Consider the following 27,191-nt stretch of genomic DNA (forward strand, 5'->3'; position numbering starts at 1 on the left):
TGTCACCAACACGTTCATCACTCGGGTGTTGTGCCCTTGTGAAAGTCAGGGAGACTGGGCCCTGCCATTACACCTGCCTGCCCTCTGCACACCTGGATCCCAGACTCTGCCTCCGCCCATGGTGCCCTCCCTAATGAGCCAACTGGCCAACGCCCGACATCCCAGGAGACCTGGACCCTGAGAAAGAGTCACAGCAGCTCCCACTTCCAGTGTCCCCCATGCTCCCTCCTGTCTCATGGCACCCATGTTGCCCCCACTCTGCCAGCAGGCACTCAATCCACCTATTTCCCTGAGCCCTGCAGAGGAACCAGGGTTCACCTGGTATCTGGGGACCTTGGCAACTTGAATTAGAAGAGTCCCTCGCCGAAAGTAAGATGATCTCTCTGGGGACACGCAACTCATCTACCTTCCCCCGGCACCCCACCACCACCACCTGCCCCAAGCTGCCTGAGTGGGGCTCAGCATCTCAGACCCAGGTGCAACAGCCCCTGCCTGCAGAGCCCTCCTGTCTTGCTTCTTGATGCTGCTGGGGTGGGGATGGCAGGATATGGAGGGGGAACCTAAAACATCACGTGATGTCTCACCCCTTCTTCAGCTACAGTCAGGGTGACCCCCAGCCAGCAGGCCGACCTCACAGCTCCTCAGAGCCGCCTTCTGGGACTTGCCTCAAGGAGGGCAGGCCCCTGCTCAAGACAGATGGCACCCGGCCCCCTTCCCCCGGCCAGAGCCAGCAAGTCAGGGGGAAGGGGCCCCGTGCAGAAAGGTGGGGCTGCAGGGTGTGGGGAAGAGCCGGTGCGGAGGGGCAGGCCCGCAGGAGCCCAGGTGGAGGGCCGGCCCGGCCCGGGGTGGCGGGTTTCCCTGGAAGCACCTTTCGGGAAGAGGGGCTGGCGGTGAAGGCAGAGCTCCGGGATGGCGTGGCCCAGGGCGCTTCTCCGCGGAGCTCCCTCCCCAACTGGGAGGACCGCGAGGATGGGCGAGGGCTGGCCCCGGCCCCCAGTGGCCCCGAGACCCCCACAAACTCGGGGTTCACGGTTTCAAGGCTGCCCCGAGAGGGCCTGGGGGCGGGGTCCGGGGCAAGGTGGGGAGGGAAACGAGGCGGGGGCGGGGCCCAGGGCGGAGGCGGGGTGGCGGGGGCGTGGGGGTCCGGAGCTGGGGTGGGGTGGAGGGGGTCCGGGGCTGGGCGGGCGCGGGCGGGGTCCGAGGGGGGGTCGGGGGCAGGGTGGGACGGGATCTGGGGCGGGGACGGAGCCCGGGGCGGGGACAGGGTCCGGGGCGGGGGCGCGCCCGGCCGCGGGGGGCGCCGCTGAGCAGCCCGGAGGCGGGGTGTTGACGCTCTCCTGGGAAACGGACCCTCTGGCGGAGCCGCACCCACCGTCCCCGCGCGCCCTTGGAGCACAGGCGAGCATGCTTGTGAGCTCGTGTGCCAGTGTGAGTGTGCATGCGTGTGTTCTGTCTCAGGGTGTCTGTGCGGGTGTTCGTGCAGGTGTCTGTGTATTGGATGGGGCTTGTGTGCAGGCACTTTGGGGCCTGAGACTGTCCTGCAGGTCAGGTTTGGGAAGGGTGGAGGGCAGTGGCAGGGGCTGGTCCCCAGAACCAACCTCAGAGCTGACCCCCTGACCCGGACTGCCCAGCCCTCCTAAGAGCCAGGCAAGCGCCCCTCACCACGCAGCAGCCCACTGCGCCCCCCTAGAATGGTGGGCTTCGGGAGGCGGGCAGAGGCCTGGTCCTGAGTTTGGGAGGGTCTCTGGAGACTCAGCTGAGAGAGTGGCCCCTGTGACCTAGACAGGGAGGGGTTGGGGAGGTTCCACCTTCCCCTGGGGCCCTCTGCTGGGGGTGGGTTGGGGAACAAGGGTCTGGAGTCCCTGACCTCGCAGGCCTCCCAGCTCCTCATGTGGGTGGCCGGGCAGCGTAAGGGTCCCATTCTACAGAGGAAGGGAGCCTGGCCAGCCCTGGCAGATGAGCCCAGCCCCGCCCAGCTCATCGTCAAGGGTGCTCTGCACTGACTTTGGGGTCTCTGTGGGGAGGGGTGGGAACTAACCACACTCCCCCCATCCCAGGTGTCCTCAAGCTGGACATGGGCCCCTCACGGGCACAGGCGTGATGTCGGCGCAGGAGCTTGTGGCCTGCCTCTGCCAGGAAGGAGACCAGCACCTGGCCCTGGGAGAGCCCCTGTTGGCCACGGCCTTCTACCTGGCTGCCTTCAGCTGCCACGCCCCCTCGGCCGTGCGCAGGGTCAGAGCTGCCCTGGCTGAGGCCCAAGGGGCACCTGTGGTGGCCACCCTAGAGGCCTGGTGCCGCGGTGACAGCCAGATCCCGGCCATCCACTGGGACGGCATGGCGGTTGTCTCCCTGACAGGGACCCAGGCCTCCGCTTTCCTGGCCACCCTCTGCCCAGACCACCCAGCCGCGGTCCTGCACTCCCTGGCCAGTCTGCTGGCACAGGGACGCCACCAGGAAGTGGTTCAGCGCTGCAGCACCTTGCTGGATGCTCACTCGCAGCAAGCCCTGGAGCTTCGGCTGACCCGCGCCCTGGCCTGGGTCCTGTCCGGGGTGCAGGTAGACGCTGGTGTGGCAGGATATCTGCAGGCCTTTGCCACGAGTGCAGAGCGGACCGTGGCGTTTGTGCGAACCCACCAGCAGCCCTACCTCCCCATGCTGATCAGCACCCTCCAGGACTATATCTCAGGGCGCCAGGAGGCGGAGGACCCCATCAGCCAGCAGAAGACCGGCTGCCAGGGACTCTTGGGGGCTCTGGACCCTGGGGGCACCTGGAGCAGTGCCCTGTCACCAGAAGCCCTGCTCCGCAGTGGCAGGTATGAGGACTGCCGCGCAGCATGCAGCCGGGCCCTTGAGTCCAACCTGATGGGCAGCCAACCCCAAGGTAAGAGTATGGTTCTTGTTCCCCTAAGGGCCAGGGTGAAAGTTGGTCCAGCTGTGCCTTCACAGCATGCGTACGTCCTGGTTATAGTTTGGGGGGGTTGTTCCAGGGGTGGGGGCACCATGGTGACAAGCCCTGTCCTTACAGAGCACCCAAGAAAAAGTGCTGCTCTAGCCAGGTGGTCAGGGAAGGCTTCTTGGAGGAGATGTCACTTGAGTTAAGACTAAAGAATTCTAGGCAGCAGAAAGAGAACACACCAGGTCCCTAAAAGAGGAAGAACTTGGGGTGTCCATGCCACTGAATGGAACCATAGTGGCTGTTGGGGAGCAGGAGCAGAGGGAGAAGAGGAAGCACGGAAGAAATAGAGGTGGCTAAGCCCTGCTGGCCCCTGAAAGGACTTTGGCTTTTACCCCCAGGGCAGCAAGGAGGGTTCTAAACTGTGGAGTGAGGTACCCTGGGGCACATTCTATAGTTTCTCATCTGCCGCATGCAAAATGTGCCTGGTGAGCCAGAGTGGTAACAGAAGCTGCTGAGAGGCCGGGTGGCTGGGAGGAGAATCAGGCTGGGAGGCCTTAGGCGCAGTCCTGGGAAGAGATGGCAGAGGCGCAGAGAGAGGATGAGGGTCAAGGATGAGTTAAGGAGTTTGGCCACTGGATTGCAGTGACAGGGGAGGAGGAGACAGGGAAGGGGGTGACAGGGGCTTCAGACCCTGCCAGCACCTTGCTGGATGTACCCAGTTGGAGATCCTGCACCTGTCTGGTCCCTTTCCTGTGTCCTCCTTCTGGTGGGAGTGTGGGCAGTGGGTGAATGAGTGGGCGCAGAGCCAGAAGCCATACACCAGCCTACCCCCAACGCTCTGAGTTCACTCCCAGCTGCATGGCCTTTCTGTGCCCTTCCCCAGGAGCACATGGGGATGGTGGCTACACCCACTTCTGAACTAGATGTTTTTATTTCAGTGGAAGTATGTATCAAACCCTTAAAATGGTGTCGCCCACTAAGTGCTCAAAAAGATGTCCCTTGAGTCAATCATGTGAACATGTCATTAGACAGCTGAACACTGAACCTCAAGATGAAGGGGAGCTTGGTCTGAAGAAGGGGCTTCAGAATCCAAACTACACAGAAGGGGTTAAGCGTCAAGGGCTTCGATATGGAGGGAGGGGGACAGCCACACTTGCAGATGGGGAATGGCAGGGCTGGCTGCCATTCATCCAACACATGGTGGGCGAACCCCTTTTTAAGGGTCATGAAAACGTATGCAATTTCCAAGAGCACCTGGAGTGTTTATGGTGGGCTCCAAATGACCCACCACACTGTCCCCATGAGGCAGGACCCAGCGAAGGGGACAGGAGGACAGGAAGGAGGAAGAAAATGAGGAGTCAGAAGATGCAGGTGTTTGCAAGAGGACAGGCGTGCACAGCCATGTCTGCCATGAGAGGACAGAAACCATCTGTTTTATGTGCCGCATGGGATTCACTGGTGACCCCAGTGGTGGTGTGCTGGGGAGGCAGGGATCAGGCTGAGAGAACCAAAAAGTAAGTGGGTAGATTTGTTTCTGGAAATGTGCTAGACCAGATGCCCTGAAGCCCTCCTACTATGGGGGGTCCAAACAGCTCAACAGACACACAAAGAATCCTGAGCTTGTGAGAAAGTAGGATGCCCTCCATGCCCAAAACAGACATGTGCAGTGGCCCGTGAGCAGGAGCAATGCCACTTCAGGCTGGGGACACTCAGCAGCTCCTTGGGAGGATGGGGAACTTCCACCTTAATGACCAACAAAAGCCCCCCTAGAGACCAGAACTCCCAAGGCTACCACCTTAGGGAGCAAGTGTGGTAGATAAGCCTGCCCACCCCCCAACCCAGAGGGGACTGCCAGGAAGCTTATCTGTCCTGCCTTGGCTCTAAAGTGGACAGGACTATGTTTCCTAAGAATCACTGCATTCATTAGCCCTAGGTCACTGTGTCACAGGGGGTCACCGTATTGCTACCGTCAGCACAAACATGGCTTACAACATGCATAAATAAATCGCCTACAACAGACTTTTTACAAACAAGTCCCCTATAACAAATGTATTCTAATTATAAAGGTCCTTGAAAACACTGAACAAACCCTGTTCATGTGGGACAGTGCTCTGCCCTTCTCGGTAAGCAGACATAAAGGGACACTCTACGCGGACAAGCATAACTATAGTTTTAACTCAAATCTCCCATGGGTAAGCATCCAGGCACCAAGGTTCCCTGACTGGCTAATCTTCCCAAAGTGCCCACAGCAACCATATCTCATTCATTCAAGGTTCTTCATTAAGAACTACTGCAGTAGGTGGAAAGCTTGGCCATGGTTGTTAAAGCTCTTCCTAGCAAGGAGGCAGAAGTTGGCTTGGCCTCAAGACATACTGGGACCCATAGAAAATAGTGCAGTGGATGTGATGTTGTGTGATTCTGGAGGCCATGCCTCAAGGGACCCAGTAGGTTCTACACTCATCTTCTTGCAACACCCTCAGTGCCATGTTAGGAAGCTAGACCAGTGAACCACAAAGGCACACACAGAGGGAGGCTCTACCAATGGCTAACAGCAAGGCCTCCAGCCTGTGATTGGGGCCACCTTACACCCTCCTGCCTAGGTCAACAGATGGCTGCAGGCCTTAGGGACCCTGGGTAAGATCAGCAGAACTATCCAGCCCAACTCAACTCAGCCCAGATTGAGGAAGAACCGTGGGTCTTCTGACTGTTGAAATGGTCATTCTTTTAAGCCACTAAGTTCTGGGGAAGCTTGTTGTACAGCAATAGTAACCAATAAAACTGCTGAGTCAGAGCAACAGTTTTTGATGCATGTTTTAGCCAAAACTCAGGTAAATGATATAGGAGTTATAATTTTACATTTCCATTATAATATTATTCACTACCTTCATTAATGAAAGAAAAAAGAAAATATGCTCATTGCACTGAATTCAGGAAAAGCATTTTATAATATTTTTGACACCCTACAAACTTAAACAAAGAATAGAAGGAAACTTAATTGAAAAAGCTAATATCTATCAACATCTTACCAAAATATCAACTTAATGGTTGATAGAAGCCTTCCATTTAGGGGTGCCTGAGTGGCAAGTCAGTTGGGCATCTGCCTTCAGCTCAGGTCATGATCTCAGAGTCCTAGGATCGAGCCCCACGTCAGGTTCCCTGCTCGGTGGGAGGTCTGTTTCTCCCTCCCCACTGCTCGTACTTTCTCTCTCTGTCTCTCTGTCATATATACATAAAATAAATAAATAAAATAAATCTTTTTTTAATAAAGCCTTCCATTTAAAATCAAGAATGTAGTAGCTGCCTATTCTCCCATTTATCTATTATTATACTAGAGATGCTAGCCAATGCAATAAGATAAGAAGAAAATAAATGTAAGACTAAAAAGGAAAAAACAAAGTTATTCTAGACAATATGATTAGCTATGTAGAAACCCAACAGAAATAACAAAAACATATTAGAAATAGGAACAGAATTTAACAGAATATACAAAAAGCATTTATATTTATAGACCCCAGCAACAAATAGAAACTTTATAATTTTAAAATATTCATTTACCATAGCAACAGAAAATAATTTATTTCAAACAACCATACAGCCTTGTGGAGAATATTAAAAAATTTTAATAAAATACAATAAACAATACCTACATAAATAGATATCCAATGTCCATTGTTAGAAATATTTGATATTATAATAGAAGAACAAAAAAATAATAGATAAGACAAAGAAAAGGGAGGGGAAAGAAATGAGCAGGAGGTGTGGTAGTGGAGGGGGAGGGGAAGGAGAAGAAGAAGGTGGTGGCATAAATATTTGCTTTACCAGTTAATACAAAGCTATACTACCCAATACAGAAGGTTATTGACTTAAAGGATAGATAGAAAGACCAATAAAACAAATTAGAAAGTCCAGAAAAAGGCCCATGGGTATCCAGAAATTAATATGTGAGAGTGAGCATCGCAGATGTAGAGGGAAAGAAGAGGACCGTTATTCAGTGGATGGTGATGATTCTGGGGGGGAGGGGGAATTAATTCCAGATGGATTATGTGATAGCTAAGTCATATAGTTTCTAAAAGAAAATATAAGAGAATATCATTAAGATTTCTGTGGATAGCTGGACCTCTTAACATACAAACAGTGGAAACAGTAAAGGAAATTTGTTACATTTGATTAAATTAAACTTTGTAAACTTGCATTTTGCCTATAACTATAGAAAATGAAAGGAAAATGCACCTCAGAGAGAAAATATTTGTAAAATATGCAATGGGCAAAAGATTAATACCCAGAGTATTTGAAGAATTCCTACATACCAATAAGAAAAAAAATCCAGTATGAGAATTGGCAAAACCATTTCCCATAAAGAAAACACAGATGGCAAAGAAACATGAAAAATGTACAGCATCATAGTAAGGATACAAATGCAAATTAAAACAGTGAGATACTATTCTCCACCCACCAGACTGGGGAAAAAATTAATTATATTAATTAAATAAACTGGCCTCACTAGTAATCAGGAAAATAAAAATTAAAATAGCAATGGGACAGCATTTAGTATCCTCCCATACTGTCAAAAATTTTAAGTCTAACAATAGAAGACTTTCATAATAGTGGACTAGCTTGACCAGACTGTGTTCCACAGACAGCAATGATAAAATTTGGACAGAATACAAAATACCATTATATGAAGACACTGGACAGTGACCAAATGTAGGCAGAAACAGGAAGTTGACCCTTGAACTATGAGGATTATCCAGTGTGAGATTTGCAACCTTGCAACTTTTTGCCCAAAGAAAACACCTCAATCCATGCTTTATCCACATAGAACAGGAAGCTGCAGTTTTATTGGCCTGAGATGTTGTAAGACAGAGTTCAGCCTGAAAAAAGTAACTGGAAGTTCAGAAGAAAGATCCTGAAAAGGAGGGAGCCACAGAGGGGGCTAGACCCAACATCTGTGCATTAAATCCTTGGTAGACCATCAAACTACACAAAAGTGGGAGAGCCTGGGTAGTCTGAAAGAGCAGCTGCTGGAAGTAGCAAAAACTAAATGGAGACTTTAGCTGAGCCCAGCAAAAGTAAGACAGAATATGGAGTTGGATCCTATCCCATTAACCGCCCGCTAAAACAAAATTTGGTCCTCTTCAGAGGAACATGTCTAATAAATGTACAGTCTCTACAAAACACTAACCAGATGTCTAGTGTACAATTTTAAAGAAAAGGAAAGAAACATGCAAAGAAACAGGAAAATAAAATGTGAGCCACAGTCAGGAGACAAAAAAGTCAATATAAACTGACCCCAAGATTATCCAGATGCTGAAATTAGCAGACTAAGGACTTTTTTTTTAGGACTTTATTTGACAGAGAGAGAGAGAGAGAGAGAGAGAAAGAGAGCAAGCCAGAGAGCACAAGCAGGGGGAACAGCAGAGGAGGAGGGAGAGACAGGCTCCCCACTGAACAGGGAGCCCAACATGGGGCTTGATCCCAGGATCCTGAGATCATGACCTGAGCTGAATGCAAATGCTTAACCAACTGAGGCTCAGGTGCCCAAGAGTAAGGACATTAAAGGAACTATTATGGATGTGTTCAAAAACTAAAGGAAAATATGGTCATAATGGCTGAACAAATGTGGAATCTGAGCAGATAAATGGAAACTAAAAAAAAAAAAAGGAGACTCTAGAATTGAAAATTTTATAGCATAATGGAGAAAACAGAAGGGCCAGTCAAGTTGAAGATAGAGATTATCCAATATGAAGAACACAAGAAAAATGAGCAGAATCCTGGTGACCTGTGGGACAATTACTAGAAGCCTAATGTGTGTAATTGGAGCCTCAAAAGCAAAGCAGAGAACACACTTCTGTGTGGGTAAATAAGTAAAAAATCCCCCCAGGCCCCAAGAGCTCTCCACCTACTGCCACTCCCTAAGATCCATGAACTATTGCAAAAATCAGGTGAAGTATTTTGTCGGGAGTTAGTAACTGACAGAAAGGCCCAAAGTCTCTTTTACTTTGGCCACCAGGACTAGACAGGGTGACCTTGATGGTTGGTTGGTTGGTTGGTTGGTTGGTTTTTTTGTTTTTTGTTTTTTACATGACTCAGGCGTGGCATGATGCTTACCCAAATGGTAACAGGGCAGGGCAGCAGAAATGCAAGTGCTCTGCCCTCTCCTGATTCACTGTAAAGGATTATTATTGCTGAGGTGCTTCAGTTATGTTAAGAGGGAAAGCTCTTTGAGAACTGTGAAGGACTCCACGCCAAAAGCCCTAGAGTGGACGTTCTGAGACGCAGGACTGAGAATTGCTGGAGTTCTGTGAACCTTCCCTCCCCAGTGGTATTTTCCTAACCTGTAATGCCAGTGTGGGTGCCCATGATCTTGAGCTCCTGCCAGCACCAGGTTTTCTGGGGATGCTCTCCATGGGGTGCACCTTCCTGGGGCCCTGTTGGGAAAGGGTGGCTTGGCTTTCGTTACCAGAAATCCCCCATCCTCATGAGCACACTCAGACATGAGGTACGAAGATGGTGAGGTGATGCTGTTGCTGATGGGAACCTCACCCCCGGGGGCCCTGTTCCAAGCACAAGACTAGCATTCATCCATTTTATCCTGACGGCCCCATGAGTGCAGACTATTTTAAACCCCATTAGAAAGCAAAAAAGGAAACTGAGGCACTGCAAGATTTGGTAAATGGCCCCACCGTGTAAGCATCACTGGGTGTTCCATTCCCTCTTTCCTGCACCCGACCGAAGTCCCTATTTCAGAGCAAAGCCTGGGGCCCCAATTTAGCCCCAAGGAGCAAGGATGATGGAGTAACAACCAGCCCCTCCCAAGGTCACAGGGTGAGAACCTCAGCACTGACCTGGGGCGCAAATCCCAAAAGGGGGCTCTCAATCCCCAAATCCATCATTAAAAAATAAAGAGGTTTTGTAACTAAATTTCTCTGTTGGCCCAGCAGTGAGGCTGACTTTGAAGTGATTAGGAAGACTTCCGCCCAGGGTGTGATCCCAGAGTCCTGGGATCTAGTCCCACATCCGCCTCCCTGCATGGAGCCTGCTTCTCCCTCTGCCTCTCTCTCTGTCTCTCTCTGTTTCTCATGAGTAAATAAATAAAAAATCTGAAGTCATTAGGAAGAGAATGCTGCTGGGTAGGCGTGCATGAGGCTGAACCCCCACTCCCCCTACCGGTCCTCCCAGGGCTGTCTGCCTGGATTCTGCTCTGTCGCTGACTGTTCATCCTGGTGATGCAATGTCCCGGGCTATTGGGACGCTCTAGGGAGATGCTGTGAGATGCTTCAGAGGGTCCAGAGCACTGGACCGCAGAGGCTGCGGGAGGCTCCCTGGAGGATGTGACCCAACAGGCAGGACCATTGCCACTGTTTCTCTCCCTAGGTGAGCGTCGGGCCGCTCTGCTGGTCACCCGGGCGGCCGCGGCCTTATTCCTAGACTGTGGGGCCCAGGACCTGCTTCAGGACCTGCACGAGGCCTTCCGCCAGAGCCCTTCGGGGGCGCGGAGGCAGTTTGAGGTGGTGCTGTCCGCGGGGGACCGAGAGCGCTTGCTGGCCCAGGCTCAGGAGGCGGCGGACCTGGGCTTCGCTCACTTCCAGGAGGCCGTGCGGAGCCGCGCCGAACTCCGCGAAAACTCGGGCCGCGAGCTCCTGGCCCCGGTGACCCGCGCGCTTCGTGTCCTGCTGCGCGTTGCGCCGCCCGGGGTGCGGCCGGCACTGGGCACTCGCTTGGCCGAGTGCCTGCTGCTGGCCGGGGACGCGGCTGGCGCCCGGGCGCTGTGCGAGCGCTTGCTGCGGCCTGCGCGCCCCGAGGACCGCGCGGACTACCGCGCCCGGGGCTGCCCCCGGGACCGCGCTCCCCTATTGGCGCTGCGCGGCTTCTGCGCGCTGCACGCGGGCGACACGCGGCGCGCCCGGGAAGACTTCCAGGAGGTGGTGGAGCACGGGCCGCCGCACCTGGGCAGCTGCGTGCGCGCGCTGTGTGGCCGGGGGCTGCTGAGGGTGCTGGAGGGTAGCGCATTCCTGGGTGCTCTGGACTATGTCACCGCCTGCCGCCTGCAGCCCGAGGAAGCACTGCTCATCGCCAAGGCCTACGTGCCCTGGAACCAGCGAGGCCTCCTGCTGACGGTGCTGCGGGAGGAGGGCCGCAGGATGCTGCAGCGGAGGCCGGACCTGGGGCTCGCGGGCACGCAGGGCCGCAGGAGTAAGGCCGTGGAGATGGACCGCCCCGAGGAGCAGGAAGGGTAAATCTAGCCCGGCGCACCCCTGGGGCTACCACTTCATTCTGGTCTCCTGAGAGGTAGCGGGGGGGGGGGGGGGGGGTGCGTGTGTTTTCCCTTTTGACAGATGAGTAAACTGAGGCAGGAAGCCCCTGGGGGATTTCCCTGAATCATGGTTCACAGTTTTAGCGCAGGAGCCCAGGTCTTAGGAATTTCGGTCCCCAACAATGGGATGCTTTGTGGGCCTGTCATAGAAAACTAAGAACTCAAAAATGGGAATGAAAAAATAAAGCGTTCCCATCACTCCACCCAGCAATAGCATTCCCTTCTAGTTCTTCTCTGTGCATAGAAAATACAGTTCACTAAACTGTGCGCTCTAGCTGCAACTTATAGCCCACCTTTTTCACTAGTAGATCAGGGACATTTCCTTTGCCCCTAGATTCCTCGTTGCACAGCCCAAGCCATGGCCCATCCTGTGAACACCCGGTCCCTCCTTGTCCATTCCTACAGCCTTGCCTTCTGTTGTAGCCCAGACGCCTTCACAATGTTCTGGTAGACTGGGCAGAGGTGGGGTTTCTGGGTCTGGGAGCACAGCCCCCTGTGAAGTCCTTGACTCCTGGAGCTGCCCCGCCCACTTCAGCCCTGATGTTCAATTTGGAGTTTTTTTCCAGCCTAATGGGTGAACCTGCAGCTGTTTTGATTTGCACTCATCTGGTTGCTGAGACATGATAGGAAGATGTTTTAGCAAAGCTCAAAGCATTGAGCTGGGAGCCTCCCCGGGGAGGCACATTGGACAGCAGCTCTGCCTCCAGTTGGGGGCCCCTTATACTTTTGTCTCTGGTAATTGGCATAACTCGAGGCTATAGCCCTCTTCCTAGTGGGAGTTCCTGAACATTCCAAAGGCAGCCTGTGTGATATCTAACTCTGCCTGTGACACCCCTGAGCCCTGCGAGGCCAATACTGTTATCCTATTTCTACAGAAAAGGAAACTAAGACACAGTTGGCTTGTGGTCAGCCCACAGCTTCCATCCCCATCTGTAAAACGCTTGCCCCATGCATGGGGTGGTGGGAGGATGGAGCAGGGAGTGAGCACCGAGGGATGTATGTCAGAGAGGGCAGCTATGCCTTCCGGAGTTGGCATGTGTGAGGGGCCTTCCAGCAGGACCCAGGATCTGTAGCTGGGTGAGAAGGGAGCTGCCTGGCCCGGTGCACGGGGACAGAATTTGCCTGTGGCCCACCTGCCTGGGCAGCTAAAAGGAGTGTGGGCATGGGGCTGGGCTGGCTCTCCCCCAGCTGTTCTCTCCACAGGGACGCCCATGGCGTGTACCAGCTGGCCCTGCTCCTGATGGAGCTGGACAGGGAAGACGAGGCTTCAAGCCTCCTGGGGGCTGATGCCCTGTACCGCCTGGGCCGTCTGGAGGACACCCACAAGGCCCTGCTGCTGGCCCTCTCCCGGAGGCCCCAGGCAGCGCCTGTGCTTGTACGACTGGCCCTGCTACAGCTGCGCAGGGGCTTCTTCTATGACGCAAACCAGGTGAGGAGGCCCTCCCTGGGGGGCGGGGTGCCACAGGGCAGGTGCAAGTAGACCACAGCCCATTGGCCTGGACTTTGGAGCAGGTAAAACTTGTCCTAGCCCCAAGCTCTGCCACCTCTAGCAAGGCCCCCTCACCTCCCTGACCCTCAGTCTCTTCGTCTGTGCCCTGGTCTTGTGGGTTGTCCCTGAAAGAGCTGGAGCAGGTACCCAAGGCCCAGCAGGTCTCCAGCATGCACTAGGTGCTTCATATTTGCCTTTGTTGTGTTATAAAGGAAAGGGGCCGAAAGTTAGGTGTAGACTGAGCTTTGCCCCAAATCTCCCAAGTAAAGTAGGCTTGGAGGTGACCTGTCCAGGGAGGGGGAGGCAGAGTACCTCACCTGCTCCCGGGAAAAGCAGCACTTCACCTCCCTCGTGTGTTATGAGGGAGTCAGAGGTTATGTTCCCGCGGAAGATGTCGGGCTTTGCGGCCTGTCAGCTGCTTCTGCGCCGGCCACATGGGTTCCTGGTCTCCCTGCGCTGGGCCCCACCGGTGGGGTAGGGAGGGATGCCCCAACCTATCGTTCTTCGGCTCTGAGGCCTGTGTCTTCAGCGAGCGGCCAGCAGGGGCAGCATCGGGTCTGTGGGACGGAGCCGCTCCGAGAGCCCAGGTTCTGTCCACCGGGCTTCCCTCCGCCCAGAGCGGGCACCGGTCCCAGGGCATTTGCGGGAGGACTCCCGGGACCCTCGCTCACCTTGCGGTTTGAAAGCCCCCTTTCCCCGCGCTTCTCATTTGGACCTGCAGAGTGCGGGCGCGTGGAGCGAGGTGTCCACCTCCGTGCCACGGCGGGGGAGAGGCTGGGAGGGGACACCGGGCCCGCCCGACCCCACCCCACGCCGCGCAGACGAAAGGAGCAGCCCAGCCCGGGCGCGCACCTGCCGCCCTCTGCCTTCCCGGTGCGCGGCGCCAGTGCAGGAGACGCGCAGTCCCTGTGGCCGAGCCTAACCGCGCGCGCCCCGCCCCCGCGCGCCCCAGCTGTGGGCCACGCCCCGGCCACGCCCCCGCAGAGGGGCCGAGGGTGGAACTGTCGGTCTTGGGCATCGCGCACAGGGACGAACCCGGTGACTGTCCTGCTCCTGCAGCTGGTGAAGAAGGTGGTCCAGTCCGGGGACACCGCCTGCCTGCAGCCCACCCTGGACGTCTTCAGCCACGAGGACCGGCAGCTGCTGCGAGGCCACTGCCACGCCCGGGCCCTGGCCATCCTGCGGGCGCGGCCCAGCAGGGCCGACAGCACAGCCCACACCAGGGAGGCCATCGCCTACCTCTCTCTGGCCATCTTCGCTGCAGGTAGGAGCTGCCGGCCCACCCCTGGGATTCCCACCCTGTGCCAGGTACACAGGGGCACGAGGAGCCATGCGAAGCTCAGAGACCTGGGGGATCCAAACCCACTCTTAGTCCACGGGGGTGTGCGTGCCCTGGCGGAGCAGGCCTTGCCCCGAGGCCCTAGCTGTTCGGGGAGGGTGGGGCTCTTCGATGTGAGCTGGGACCCTCCCAACACTCTGGGCTGCGAGCCCACACCCCCTGGGCCCTGTGGGCAGGAGGGCCAGCAGTGGTTGAGGCAATTCTCCCAGCTTGGCCCCTCTCTCTCCAACCGGGAGAGGTCCTGGTTCCCCTAAGTCCTTCCTGGAAATAGTAGGGGCATCTCTGTCTGAGTGTAGCTGGTGTACCATATTTGCTCAGCCACCCCACCCAGCACCATCCTGGGTGACAGCCTCCTGAGTGGAGCCTTCTTGGAGGGGAGGGGAGGCATAGGGCACCCATGCTGGAGGGAAAGGACTTTGCCAAGGATGCACCCCAATTTCCTGGGGTGCATGGACATTCCAAGTGTGGACTTTGGATCAGAACACCAGGTGGACTCCACCAGGTGGCTCTGCACTTACCTCTTGTCAAGGTAGGTGACAGACACAGGTGGGAGTGAGGATTTGGCGAGCTAGTTCTGGGACAGCGCTGGGGTGGTGCCTGGTGCAAAGCTCAGGCCCCGCATACGAGTTGGGGAAGGGGACACGATCCAGAGCATCCTGCCCATGCCTTGTACTGCATCCGTCACTGGACAGACACAGGGAGGGGGCGTGGTGGTGCTGTCCTTGGGGAGGGGCCTCTGCCCCACATTCACAGGGCCGCTCCCTGCCCAGCTGGCACCTTCACACTTTCAGCTATTCCATGTCCAACCCAAAGACCCGTTCGTCTCCTGGCCCCTCACCTGGCCTCACCCCCAGATGCAGCTGTGGTGCCCCCTCCTCTGACTGTCCAGCAGCCTAGATTCTGTCCACACAGCTCAACCCCAGCTGTCCCCCAAGACTGTGCGCTGGTGCCCAGTGGTCTGTGAGCCCCCTGAGGTGGCCTCAGAGCTGGTGCCTCCCCTGACGCACCCCCTGTTGGGCACCAGCAGATACTGAGTGAGGGCAGGCACACTGTACCCACCACAGCCCAACAGGAGTCACGTCCCATTGCCACCCCCCCTTTCTTCAGGGAGTCAGGCAGTTGAGTCCCTGCTCACCCGTGCCCGCTGTTATGGGCTCCTGGGCCAGAAGAAGACTGCCATGTTCGACTTCAACTCAGTGCTGCGGGCTGAGCCGGAGAACGTGCGGGCGCTGTGCGGTCGGGCGCTGCTGCACCTGACCTTGGGCCAGCAGCAGGTACCGCACCCCTCCCTGCCTGGGGCTGGCCAGGTGGGCTGAGGGTGACAGTGCTTCAGGGGAGGCGGCACCTGGAAGGAACCAGGATACCTTCCTTCCCAGCCCCAAGCACAGAGGGAGCAGGGCCAGGTGTCCTGAATGTGACAGCCATTAAGACTCCATCATCACTCTGCTGGGTTCAGAAAGTCTCTTCCTTCATGGGAAAAGGCCTGCTGCCTCCCAGCCTCAGCACAGAATGTGCAAGCCCTCGGGGCTACTAGACACCCCCTCCCTCTGCTTAAAATAACAAGACCTCAGCTGCCTCGTTGGGCACCACCCCCTGAGCGGTCTGCACAGAGCCCCTGGATTCGGGTGGTCAGTGGGCAGGGACAGGGGTGGGAGGGGCCCCACCCTGTCAGGCTCCAGGCAGGTGCTTTTCACAGAGAAAACCTGCCCTGGGCAGGGGGCGCTTCTCAGCCAGGAGCAGGGTGGCAGGTGAGTACTGAAAATGAGTGTCTGCCCTGAGGCCCTGCAGCCCAGAGGTGACCTGCCTGCCAAGCTTCTTAGCTACTTAAGGGTTGGAGTGCTAGGAAGCAAGGAGATATGATCCCAGGCACTGGGGGAGAGCCTCTAGAGGGGGTACTGCCCTCTAGCCCTCAGGATGGCTGCGTTTCCTCCATGGGCACTGGTGCCTGACTTCCGTTCCTGCAGGGCACGGGCTCTCTCAGTGCGAACCCCCCTCGGGTCCGGCCATCCCTCCACCTCCAGAACTCTGGTACACGAGCCATAGCTCGCCACGCTCTGCTCGTGTCGCCCACCAGATGGGCCCTCATGTGGAAAGGCAGGAACTGGGTGGTCTGCCCCTCCTGGTATCCTCAGCTCCCAGGCAGGTGCCCAGCCTGCCCTCCTATCCCTGCAGGAGGCCCTGGATGACATCCTCTTGGCTCTGAAGCTCGACCCCAGGACAGTGGTCCCTGAGATCTGCTCTCTGAAGCCAGAGGCCCAGGCCGTCATCGCCCAGGGCCTCTGGTCCCACTGTCGGGCCCTCCTGAGCCAGCCGCAGGACCGCAGGGAGCCCCTCAGCGATGAGTACGCCCGGGGCCTCCTAGCTGTGGGGGAAACGCTGATCAGAATCGATGCCGGGCAGCTGAGCGGGCACATTCTGCTGGCAGACGTGCTCATTGCAGTAGGTATGCCTAGCCTAGGTTTGGGAACGTGTCTGTCCTGGCCCTCTCACCCCTGGTTCTTTCCCATAAAGCAAGAGAGAGACCCTGGATTCAGTGCCTCTTGAGGTCCTTTTCACCCCCAAATTCTGGTACCTGGCATTCAGTCCCCGGGTGGGGCCTGGGGTGCAAGCTCTCATTCACTCATGTGGTTTTGCTTGCAGGGAGGAGAGACAAAGGAGCGATTTGGGGTTTCATAAAAGGACCCAAACGCTCAGGCCTTCTCATTAATTTGTATGTTTATTCAGCAGATGTTTAGAGTGTCTGTGGAGCCCCAGGCCCCATCCTCGTTGGGTTTGTGTCAAGGCCCCATGTGCCAGAATCCTGAGAATATTGCACTACTAATGTGAAAGGGAAGAGCTCTGTGCAGCCTGCATTTCCCTGGCCTGTCACTGTCACCTCCAGGCCCATGAAGTGCCCCCACCAAAGCCTATGCTGCCTTGCTGCAGAGTGTATATTCCCACAGGTGCTTGGGAGAGACCCTTGTGGTGACCACAGTGACGATGCTCAGAGCCATGCTGCTCAACCTAGGCGTCATGGACTTTAACCCATGACTTTAACCCATGACCCATGACTTTAGTAACCCCCCCCCCAAATGACTGGGTCACCAGGCAAGCTGGGACTGGCGTGGGGTCACTGTGTCCCTCTGACCCCAGGGCTGAGTCCCTCCACCAGCTGGCCTCTCCCTGAGCCAACACTGAGCAAGAGAGGCTATGGCCAGCTTCCCAGCACCATGGCCAATGTCCTGCCTCCGCTGCACCCCACCCCAACACCCCCCTGACTGTCCCTCCCCGATCCCGGACAGGCAGCTATGAGGAAGCTGGCACCTGCCTGCAAAAAGCCCTGCACTCCACCCCGTGGTCAGAGGCGGCCCGAGCCCGGCGAGGTCTGCTCTGGCTCAAGAAGGGAGATGTGCAGGCTGCTGTGCGGGACCTGCAGTGCCTGGCAGAGACCGACGCCCAGGAACTCGGCTTCCTGCTGCATCGCCTGGAGGCCTCGGAGCAGCAGAGCCTCAGCCAGGTGTGTCCCGCGGACCCCCCACCCCGGCCGCCCCAGCACCACGGCCCGTCCTTGGGGCAGCTCTGCCCGCCCTGCTCGCCTGCTTCCAGTTGGCAGGGGCAGGGGGCAGCCAGCCTGGCCACCTTAAACACCAGCAGCCTCCCAGCTTCTTTGCAGGAGGCATTATCAGCCTGGGGGAGAGGAGCCCTGGCCCTGGCAGGGAGCCCACGCCAACTCCCAGGTCAGGCAGAGAAAGGCACCCCCCCGCCCCCCACAGTGCCAGGCAGCAGGCAGGCAGTGAGCGGAGGGGCCTTGGGCCAGGCCCACTGCCTCTGGCTGGCTTTTCATCCCGCTGTGTATTCAAGAATATCCCGAGCCCCGCACCCCACCCCACGGGCCTCCCATCCCAGGGAAGACCGTGCCAGGGTTTCCCTCCAGGAGAGCTGGTGTGGAGAAGGGGGCGGTGGGGTCACCAGGGGGCAACCGAGGCGAAACCATGATGGCACAGCCAGGCCAGGCCCGGGGTAGCAGAGAGCTCAGGACGGCCAAGAAGCCGGCGGCCAGTGCAGCTGGAGAGGATGGAGGCGGAGGGGCTGGGATGGGGGGACAGGTGGGGGGCGTTGCCCTCAAGTGGCTGCAGGGGAGACAAGTGGAGGGACCGGCAGGAAGACGAGGCCAAGAGCACGAGCCCAGCTTGGAGTCGCAGGGCCTGGGGGCAGCGCGTGCCCCGGACTCTTGGGGTGCTCTGGGGGCGCCCCCCTCCCCCCCCCCCCCCCCCCCGGCAGAAGCCACACTGCTGTCTCGGGAGGAGGGTGGAAAGGGCCGAGAGCCATGGGTGAGGCAGGGGGAGCAGCTGCGGGCCAGGAGAATGGGGGCGCCCGGGGGCAGGGCCGGGGCCGGGGGCTGGCGGGGGTCCAGTGCGGGGTCTGAGCCCGCGAGCGGCAGGGCGGGCGGGAACGCGGGCGGGAAGGGGGCCCGGCAGGGGGCTCCGCGGCGGCGGAGGACCGCGGGGCGGGGCGGGGCGGGGCGGGGCGGGGCCGGGCGGGGCCGCGGGCCGACCCGGAAGTCGATCGGAGAGGCCGCGTCCGCTTCCGGCGCACGCCCCGCCCCCCCGACGGCACTGCGCTTGCTCGGCGGCGGCTTCCGGTCGCGGTCGGGCGCCGCAGCTTGAGGTCCCGGGGCGCGGAGCGTGCTAGCGGGTGCGCCCCCCGGTAGCCGTCGGCGTCCCTGCAGGCCCCGGAGGCCGGAGCTCCCCCGGGGACGGGAGGCGGGCCCGGTGCCTCGCTCTGCGGGAGGGGCCCGGGGCGGGGCTGGCGCAGCTGGTGACTGGCAGCCCTGGAGGCCGCGCGGGCCGCTGCCGGAGCAGGTGGGCCGCCCGCCGCCCGCCGCGCCGCTCTGCCGTCGGCTGGCCCTGCAGGGCTCGCCGGACCCCACAGTGAGGAACCCCGCAACGCGCAGCGGGCCCTGCCCCCCGGCCCGGGCCGGGCTGCGCGGAGGCGGTGCTTGCTGCTGCCCGCCGGCGGGGCCGCCTGGGGATCCGCGGGCCTGCTGCGAAGGTGAGGGCGGGGGGCTGAGACTCGAGCCCGTCCCCAGATGACGGGAGCAGGGCTCCCCCAGGGGAAGGGACGAACCGGTGAGGCGGGCAGCCCAGAGGGACGCCTCCTGAGCCGGGCTCCGGCGTGGTGGGGCTGCGGGGGTGCCCCCCGCCCGGTGCCAGCTGTGCAGGGCCGAGGAAGGGGCCGGGGCTTTCGGGCTGACCTCCCTCTGTCCCTCTGTGCAGGCCGCAGCCCGGGAGGCCAACGCCCTCCTCAGCTCGGGGCAGCCTGGGCAAGCCCTGGGCTACTGCTCACTGGCTGTGCTCGCCGGCGGCAGCAGCGCCCGTCACCTGCGCCTGAGGGCCACCTGTCTGGCTGAGCTGCAGGAGTTTGGCCGGGCACTCGAGGACCTGGACCGTGTCCTCCGGGTGGATGTGGGGGACAGGGACCTCCCGACACGGGTGGAGGACCTGTGCTCCCGGGGCCGCCTGTTGCTGAGCCTGGGGGATGGGGCCGGGGCCACGGGGGCCTTTGCCCAGGCCCTCAAGCTGGCACCCACCCTAGCCCAGAGCAGCCTGTGGGAGCGGCCGGGCCGGGCCCCCACTGCCCAGGCGTTCCTGTGCCATGGCCAGACCTGCCTGGAGGAGCAGCGCTACGCAGAGGCCTGGACAGCAGTGGAGAACGGCCTCCTGGCAGACCCCGAGCACAGCAGCCTGAGGAGGCTGAGAGCCAGAATCTGGAGGGAGGCATCCTTGGGCTGCCGGCTCCACTGACCCTATGCTCCTGAGGCCCAAGCTCCAGCCACCCCGCCGTTCCACCCTGCCCAGGCTCCCGAGCCACGGGATACGGCGGGCCTGATGCAGAGCACACTCAGCTGAGGACAGAGACTCCACAAGAGCATGTAGATAGTATTACCTCAAGATGACAAAGCTATAAGTTAACATCTTGAAGTTCCCTGCGTGTAAAGCAGCTCTTGGGTCCAAGAGGAGATCAAATGTGAAATCAAAGAATATTGAAAAACGAATCCTAAAACCTGTGCAGAGCAGCACCTGTAGGACAGCCCCAGCGGGGCTGAGGGAAGATCCCGCCCCAAGCAGATTACCAAGCAACAGAAGGAAAATGGAAGTGTGTGTTCAGTTCAAGAAGTTAGCAAAAGACAATAAAACTAAGGAAATCAGGAGCTAGGGATTAAGGATGAAAGTGGAAATTAATAAGTTAGGGATAAAGAATAGAAGAATAAATGCAAAACACAGTTCTTCAAAAATATAAGTCGATGAGCCGACAGCTAATTGTTGAGAGATAGAGCACAAGGGCCTTCACTGGCCGCACGGCTGCACGGGCCCCACCAGCTCTCCCAGCAGGAGGAAGAGTAGGTCTCACTCGGGTCTGAGGGCGCCCGTCACTGCACAGCCCAGTGGCCAAGTGACAGTGGACCTGGCATCCTGCTGTAGCAGCACCTCTGGGTGGGATCTTGGGTTCTGTGGGGCCGCTCGTCATTGGCTAGTATGAAGCAGAAGAGTTGGGATGGGGTCTCGGGAGACAAGCAGGGTCCCACAAGCAGTCACTGAGGGAGCCGTGAGCTTTCCGAGAGGACCTTAGGTACGGGCGGCCCACCTTACCTGGTTGTTTTGCTAACAGCCGTGTCAGACAGCTGGCAACACCTACTCCCCACGGATGTCTTGAAATGGACACCCTGGCAGCCAAAAGCTTAATGTCAGGCACACTACAGAGACAAAATTTTAAAGTGACAAGGACAAAGTAACAGATACAGAGGAGATTAAAAGCATCATGATTTGTTTCCCTAGGCAGATAAATTTGGAGGCTTGGATGAAATGGATTAGCTCCTAGGCAAATATTTAACTAAATGACCACAATCGGCCTAAAGCCTCTGCAGCACGGTTGTCATGGAGGAAAAGCAGGCTCAGTTCCAGACGGCAAAACCTGTCAACCTTTAGAGGATAGTCCATTCCAAGTGTCTTTAAAGTCCTTTATGCCAAGAAAAAGAAAAGCCTCCAAGTTCTTTGCTGAAGAAAGCATAATCTCAACCAAAAGAAAGCTGCAAACCAGTCTATGAATTACCAGTTCAGAAATCCTAAATGCCAACAAGCCCAAATCCAGTGGTGTGTTAAAAAAGAGTAACACTCTGAGCAACATACACAGGAATGCAGAGATGGTTTAAGATCAGGAAATAACGTTCACGCAGCGCATCACAGAAATAGAGCCTAGAGGAAATAGGCCCTGTGATCCCTCCTGGGGACTGCTGTCGGGGTGCACGGTCACACAGGATAGGTCATCCCTACACCTCTGGACTCCTCTGTTCTATTAGGGAGGCTCTAGCATCTCAGCTTTATTAACTGTAGGGCCCTGGAGAAGATTGTACTCGAGCACATGAACTGGTGGCATCACCCCCAGCCACCAGTGTGCACCAGCCCATTATCTTCAGCATCTGTGGGGGTGCCAGCGCCACCCAGAGCTGTATTCTCTCTGCCACAGCCTAGCACCCTCAGGCTCTGTTCCCACAAATTCCCAGGGTCCCCTGTGAATTGGTGGAATCTTGCAATTATTGGGGTGCATATGCTAGTTCCTCCAGGATCAAGCTTTGTACCTGACCCACCCCCACCCCACCGAGGATGCTGAGATTAGACCTGATTTGTGGTCTGGAGGCAATGGGTGAAGGAGAGGGTTCTGGAGGCTGAATAGAAAGCATCCGCCTTTCTGGGCACCTGACCCACATGAGGCTCTCAGGATTCATAAAGGGAAAAAAAAGGCAAGTCTCCAGCACCGGAGGACGAGCTGCATCCACTGGAAAGGGGCTCAGCTTCATCTGAGCACCGTCCTAGTTCCAGGCTCCATTCCTTCCCAAGGAGCATCCCAACTCTTAATAAGAAAGTTGATGAGACTGCAAATGCAACCAACGCTGTACTTGCACGGCTCATGGAAATAAATGTGTTTGGCTCAACACCATCAGCCTTGTCTGTCACTGGAGCTTCTCTCAAGGGCCCTGAGCCCTCTGACTCCCAGGCTGTGACCTGAGCTGGTCATTTCCTGCCCGTATGTGCTCCAGGATATTCGAGAGAGCCCACCCCATGCCACAGTCCCTGTGGCCACTGTCACTTTGTGAACAGCCACGTGCAGCAGCCCCTGATTCGGTGGGCGAGTCACAGCCACTGTGGTGACAGCGCCATTTGCTGTGAAACCACTGCACACCATGATTCTCCTTCCCAAGGAGCACAGCTCAGCAGTCAGGCCCCAGATCCAACTGTCATTGTCTGGTGTCGGGGACCACTCTTGGCACCAACTTATGTATCTATCAGGGTCCACTTTGGAGAGAGAAACCACACTGGTGATTCAGATAGTGAGGATTTAATAGAATTGCTCGTTAGTTATGAAGCTGTCAGTTACGTACCCGGGGTGGGACCATGGGAGTAGCAACAACAAGGTTCAAAGACGGATGACCCAGTCTCTCCAAACCAGCTGCCAGCCATCACCCACACCCCTCAGCTTGGTGACCACGCTCCCCTGCATGTGCCCTGGGCTCCATGAGGTCCTTCCTGACCACCCCTTTGCACCTGGCACCATGGCTCTACTCTCATCTGATTGTGATGAATCATAGGTGAGGGGACCAGGGTGGCTTGGGGGCTCAGGGACAGTCAGATCATTCCAGTCCCTTTCCTCCCATCTAGGATACTCAAGGCCTGGCATCAGGAAGCAGCTGTTGGGAGGGTGTGGGAGGGACTCCTACAGGCCAGGCTCTCACCCTAGCTTTCTGAGGGCTTCCTCCAGTCCTTGTCTGCTCTGAACAGGGCAGATGGGCAGACCCGAGGAGAAGCCTGATTCCTGCCCTACAGAGGCCCAGGGCTACCTGCCACGTAGGGCTGGGCTCTGTGCAGAGGACAGGAACTGCCCCAGAGCATCCCGCCTGATGGGGAGGGGGACGGGAAGGGGTGTGCCCCAAAGCCAAGGGCAGGTGTCTGCTGGGCCTGAGGGTCGCCCCCGCCCCCCATAGTAGCAGTGGGCAAGGCTAACTCCTAGACCTGCTCTGATTTCAGGGTGAACAAGGGAGGTGGTGCTCCACTCCCATGGTGGGCTGGGCCACCACCCATCTCCCATCTCTTGACCAAGCGACAGGGAGGGGTGAGCAGGGGGCCTCCACTGGCCCTAGGAGAAAGGATTCAAATCCACCCTCTAGAAGTTCCTGGTCAGCAATGGGAGCTGGGACTCGCTGCACCCAGGGACCTGGCTGGGGCTGGGGGTCTGTAGTTCCGTGGCCTGCAGACCCTGCCCTGATCTCTTGGCCTCTAGAAACCTGCACACTGCCTTGCTTGGTCCCACACAGCTCGCTGGCCCCTCGCTTGCTCACAGCTGGTCTCCACTGACAGAGCTGCACATAGAACTGATGAACAGGGCAGCCTGGGCGGGCGAGGTGGGACTGAGCTCCAGCCAGCAGCCAGCACCTGCATCCAGGCAGCCTCGGTGGCCACCCAGGGAGAGGCATGCTGGCTGGACTGTGCTGCCTGTGGAGTCCCACGGCCATCGTGCTCTGGGAAGGAGCTTCTAGCTGGCTGAGCTGGTCGCTGGCCCACCCAACCTCCCCAGGAAGGGCAGTCCTGGCCTCTTGCTCCCCTGACCTTGACCTCATCCCCTTCCAGGCCAGGCTGCCAGCTCCTCACTCTGGGTGGGGGTCCCAGCCTCCGGATGGGGTGGGTGCTGGGGGACAAAGAAGGCTGAGTAGAGCCTTGCCTGGGCTCTGGGGGTGGTGTTTGGCACCAGCCCAAGCAAGGCTGCCCTCTGCCTGGGGATTGGCGGGGGCGGGGGGGGGGGGGCAAGCTGAAAGGCTGCCCTGAACAGGGTCTGACAGCTCTGCCCAGACACCCTTCCAGAGCCCCGGGGTCCTGGGGGACCACCTGTTCCGTGGGGTTCTGAAACAGAAGAGTGCTGGAGAACCAGCGCCCCCCACCCCCATCAGCAGGGCACTGGATTCACACTCCAAAGCCCTGGAGTGCCTCTGTCTGGCCAGGACCCACTGACCCTCAAGTCCCCAGAGACCCAAGCTAGCCAGGGGGTGGGTGTCTCTGGGCGGAGACTTCCTGGCAGCACCACCCCACCCCATCAGGAGCAGGGACCCCCCCCACCTCCCCTTACAGTTCCACGTGACAGACTCCCAGGGGAGGGTCTTTGCAAAGCCCACTGCCAGGGTGGTTCTCAGGCAAGGTGGGGAGGAGGGTCTGGCCTTCCTTCCCAGCAGCCCCTAGGCGGCCCCCTGGATATGGAATCAAGGAGTGGGGAGGGGGCAGGACTCAGGGCAGGAGGCCCCCAAAGGGACCCTGGCGCTGCGAGAGCCCCGAGAGGGGGTGGGGGGGTTCTGTGACCCCTCCCCCCACACCAAACCCAGATGGAACTCCCAGCTTGTGGGCAAGTGGTCTGCCTCCAGGGAACCCACGCCTGCATCACAAAGGAGGCCTGGAAGCTTGAGCAGGCCGCACCTGAAGCCTCTGCTGTCCGGCCCTGGAGCCCTCCCACCTGGCCCCAGCTCACCGAAGCTCTCGGCCATCCCTACCCAGCCTTCTGAGACCTGCCTGTGGGGGACGACCATCCCTGAGTGTCCTGAAGGTGAGCCAAGTGAGGGGCCCGCCTGCCAGGGACTTCCCTGGGCAGCACCGAGGAGATCCCTACAGGTGCCCAACCTGTTCCCCACCGGGGGCGCTGGGTAGACCATCATGTGTGAGGCCTGTACCTTGGGCAGGCACCCCTCAACACAGTTCCCCTCCCCGAAGGACCCCTCTTTCCCTGGCTGGCCACAATCACCCCAAGAGGCCCTGAGCCTGTGTCCAGGGAGGCCACAGCAGCCCCCTCTTCTGGTTGTCTGGCCCTGGGCTCAGCCCTCAGCCCTGGATAGGAGCGTTAGTGTGTATGCACCTTCCTGCCACATCCAGTCCCCAGAAGCCAGCAGAACAGAACGAGGGAGCAAATTCATTAGTTCTGATGGAAGAAAGCTGACACTGGTGCAGCCAGAGCCACAGACGGCTAGGCCAGGGCTCAGATACTCAGCATTCAGATGTTGGTTGATGCCTCCAGGGTACCGGGCACCTGTCTGGGTGCTGGGGATGCAGGCAGACAGAGCCTCCCCACCCCCATGGCACTGACATTCCCCACGGGGAGGTAGACAGCGGAGACAGAAGGGGCTTCGACACTGAATTGCACATCCCATGGCGAAAACAGAGATGAGCCTGGGGTCAGGCTGGCCCTGGTGAATCCGACTCAGGGAAGGCTTCACTGGGAAGGTGACGTTGAACAAGGACTTTTGTGGAGTGAGGAGGGGTCTGTCTGGGGGTGGGGTAGGGAGGACCGTACCGGCTGCAGAGAGAGGTGATGGGGCCTATGGGGGAGGGGTCCTGAGATCAGAGTAGGCCTGGCTTCTCCTCTCAAGTCAGGTAATGGGGCAGATGAGGCCCTGACCCCTGGGTGTGGCCAGGTAAGAACCTGTGGCCCAGCCCTGGCTACTACTCTTGGCAGGCGATGCTCACCTGCCCCAGGGCGGGACGGGGGTTGTCTTCCTCTGGCTTCCCCCAAACTCAGCCCTGCCTGGTGTAGGACAGGCGCTAGGACTCAAACGTCAGGGATGTGGTGTGTGTGAGGACTGGCAGTCTGAGGCCGAGGAGAGCAGAGTTCTGCATGCCCACAGAGCAGGTGCATAGCACACATGTGTCTGCACATTCCCACATGCCCACATGGGAGCTCAGGCACATGTGTGCACCCACTGGCACAAGGGAGCACACACAGACCTCAGGGTCCTGGGGGTGTGCTGTCCCTGCCTGGCCCCAGGCAGCACACCCTCTCCCGTACATGGCGCCAGCCCCGAATGTGCTCCACACTACCCTCTTCCTTGCTTGTTCAGATAGATGTCTCCTCTTCAGTGAAAGGCAGGGGAGGGTGGGGAAGGGAAGTCAGGAGCCACACACCTGCCAGGTAATCACTAGCACCAACCCTGTCTGGTTCCCTCCTGGCCTTTGGGGTTACCACCTGCAGGGACGCCAGTCCTCCTCACCCCCCTGGCCCACTGCTGGGCTCCAAGCAGGAAAGGTGGGTGCGCAGGTTGCCCTGAGGCCCACACGACCTCCCAGAGGGTTTCCCTGACCCAGGCCCAGGCCCGTAGCTCTAGGAGCCCTCCCTGCCCCCTGGCACAAGGGCCAGGCAGGCTCCACTGCAGTAGCCCCTGGCAAGCACAGGAACTGGGCCTGCTGGGTCCCTGATGCTCACCTCCAGCTGTGAGCAGTGGTCCCTGGACCACCCCTGCCAGAGAGCGGGCTTGGAGACACCAACCTTGGGAAGAAGCTGCCACCCTGGCCAGCACACTTGGCACCCCCCCCACCCCCCAGCACCTCGGGCACTCAGGCTCTGGCCCAGGGAGAGTGCCGCAAGCCAGAGACACAGGCTGAGGGCCGGGTGTGGACTTGGCAATGGGAGAGGAGCACAACGTCCTCAAAGGACCAGCACCTGCTCCCAGCCAGCATCAGGCCTCCCGGCCTCGGTCAGGGCCTCGGGGGTTCCACAGGAGTCTCCCCTGCCCTGGTGTCCCCACCCTGGCCGGACACAGCCCCTGCCCTCGGCCTTGGGGTTTCTCAGCTCTGCACTTTCCCCTGGCTAGAGACTTGGTGATGGGGAAGCCCGAAAGCCCGGTAGGGATGATGGAGATTGCTGGCTGGCCGGGACAGAAGCACCGAGGCTTCCTGGAGGGGGGGCTGCTGCTGCTGCTGCTCCTGGTGACCGGCGCCCTGGTGGCCCTGGGCCTCCTCTATGCTGCCAACAGCAGAGGTGAGTGAAGGCTCCCCCACCCCCACGCCCCCACCTTCATTAGGGCCAAGGTGCACGCCCACCCTGAGGAGCCAGTCTTCTCTGTCCTGGGCACTGACCTGCAGGGCGCCTTCCAGCCCCTTCCAGAAGGCTCTGTCCAGGGCAGGCTGGCACCGGCCAGTCCTGCAGGCTCTGCGCGGCGGGCTCCCGCAGGACTCCTGAGATGCACAGACCGGGTCCCCCCCGCACCACCCGCGCAGCCCCCTCCCCTCCCGCAGGCAGCGCCCGCTGCGACACCGCGCACTGCAGTTCGTGGCCGGCAGCAGGAGCCATGGTGGCCGGGGACACCCCA

At 58.5% G+C, this 27,191-nt stretch overlaps 2 protein-coding genes across 14 annotated transcripts in view; both read left to right on the forward strand.

The window, feature by feature from the left end:
• Positions 1 to 2,063: 2,063 nt before the first annotated feature.
• Positions 2,064 to 22,012, forward strand: TTC34 (tetratricopeptide repeat domain 34). The gene is made up of 8 exons (XM_072820006.1): positions 2,064 to 2,881; positions 10,271 to 11,129; positions 12,414 to 12,639; positions 13,759 to 13,963; positions 15,146 to 15,312; positions 16,211 to 16,481; positions 17,320 to 17,534; positions 19,294 to 22,012. Exons 1-8 carry the CDS (start codon positions 2,101 to 2,103, stop codon positions 19,819 to 19,821), a joined length of 3,252 nt encoding a protein of 1,083 aa, XP_072676107.1. The 5' UTR covers positions 2,064 to 2,100; the 3' UTR covers positions 19,822 to 22,012.
• Positions 22,013 to 24,518: 2,506 nt separating this feature from the next.
• Positions 24,519 to 27,191, forward strand: part of MMEL1 (membrane metalloendopeptidase like 1) — a 32,527-nt gene continuing 29,854 nt past the window's right edge. For 10 of the 13 annotated variants that reach the window (XM_072819989.1, XM_072819992.1, XM_072819991.1 and 7 more), the window contains exons 1-2: positions 24,519 to 24,658; positions 26,694 to 26,860. In XM_072819989.1, the coding sequence (XP_072676090.1) occupies positions 26,704 to 26,860 (157 nt within the window). In that variant the 5' untranslated portion in view covers positions 24,519 to 24,658; positions 26,694 to 26,703. Of the gene's footprint in view, positions 24,659 to 26,671; positions 26,861 to 27,191 lie in introns of those variants that run through there. The other 3 variants (XM_072819984.1, XM_072819983.1, XM_072819996.1) reach the window with 3 other exon arrangements.

This window comes from Canis lupus, chromosome 3 (genome assembly GCF_048164855.1).
Source record: "Canis lupus baileyi chromosome 3, mCanLup2.hap1, whole genome shotgun sequence".
Taxonomy (NCBI): domain Eukaryota; kingdom Metazoa; phylum Chordata; class Mammalia; order Carnivora; family Canidae; genus Canis; species Canis lupus.

Excerpts from the sequence above, each read along its gene's own strand:
- TTC34 (XM_072820006.1), top strand. The coding sequence starts at position 2,101 with ATGTCGGCGCAGGAGCTTGTGGCCTGCCTCTGCCAGGAAGGAGACCAG. Across the intron at positions 12,640-13,758 it reads TCTTCTATGACGCAAACCAG|CTGGTGAAGAAGGTGGTCCA; the intron begins GTGAGGAGGCCC and ends CTGCTCCTGCAG. Across the intron at positions 17,535-19,293 it reads AGCAGCAGAGCCTCAGCCAG|GCCGCAGCCCGGGAGGCCAA; the intron begins GTGTGTCCCGCG and ends CCCTCTGTGCAG.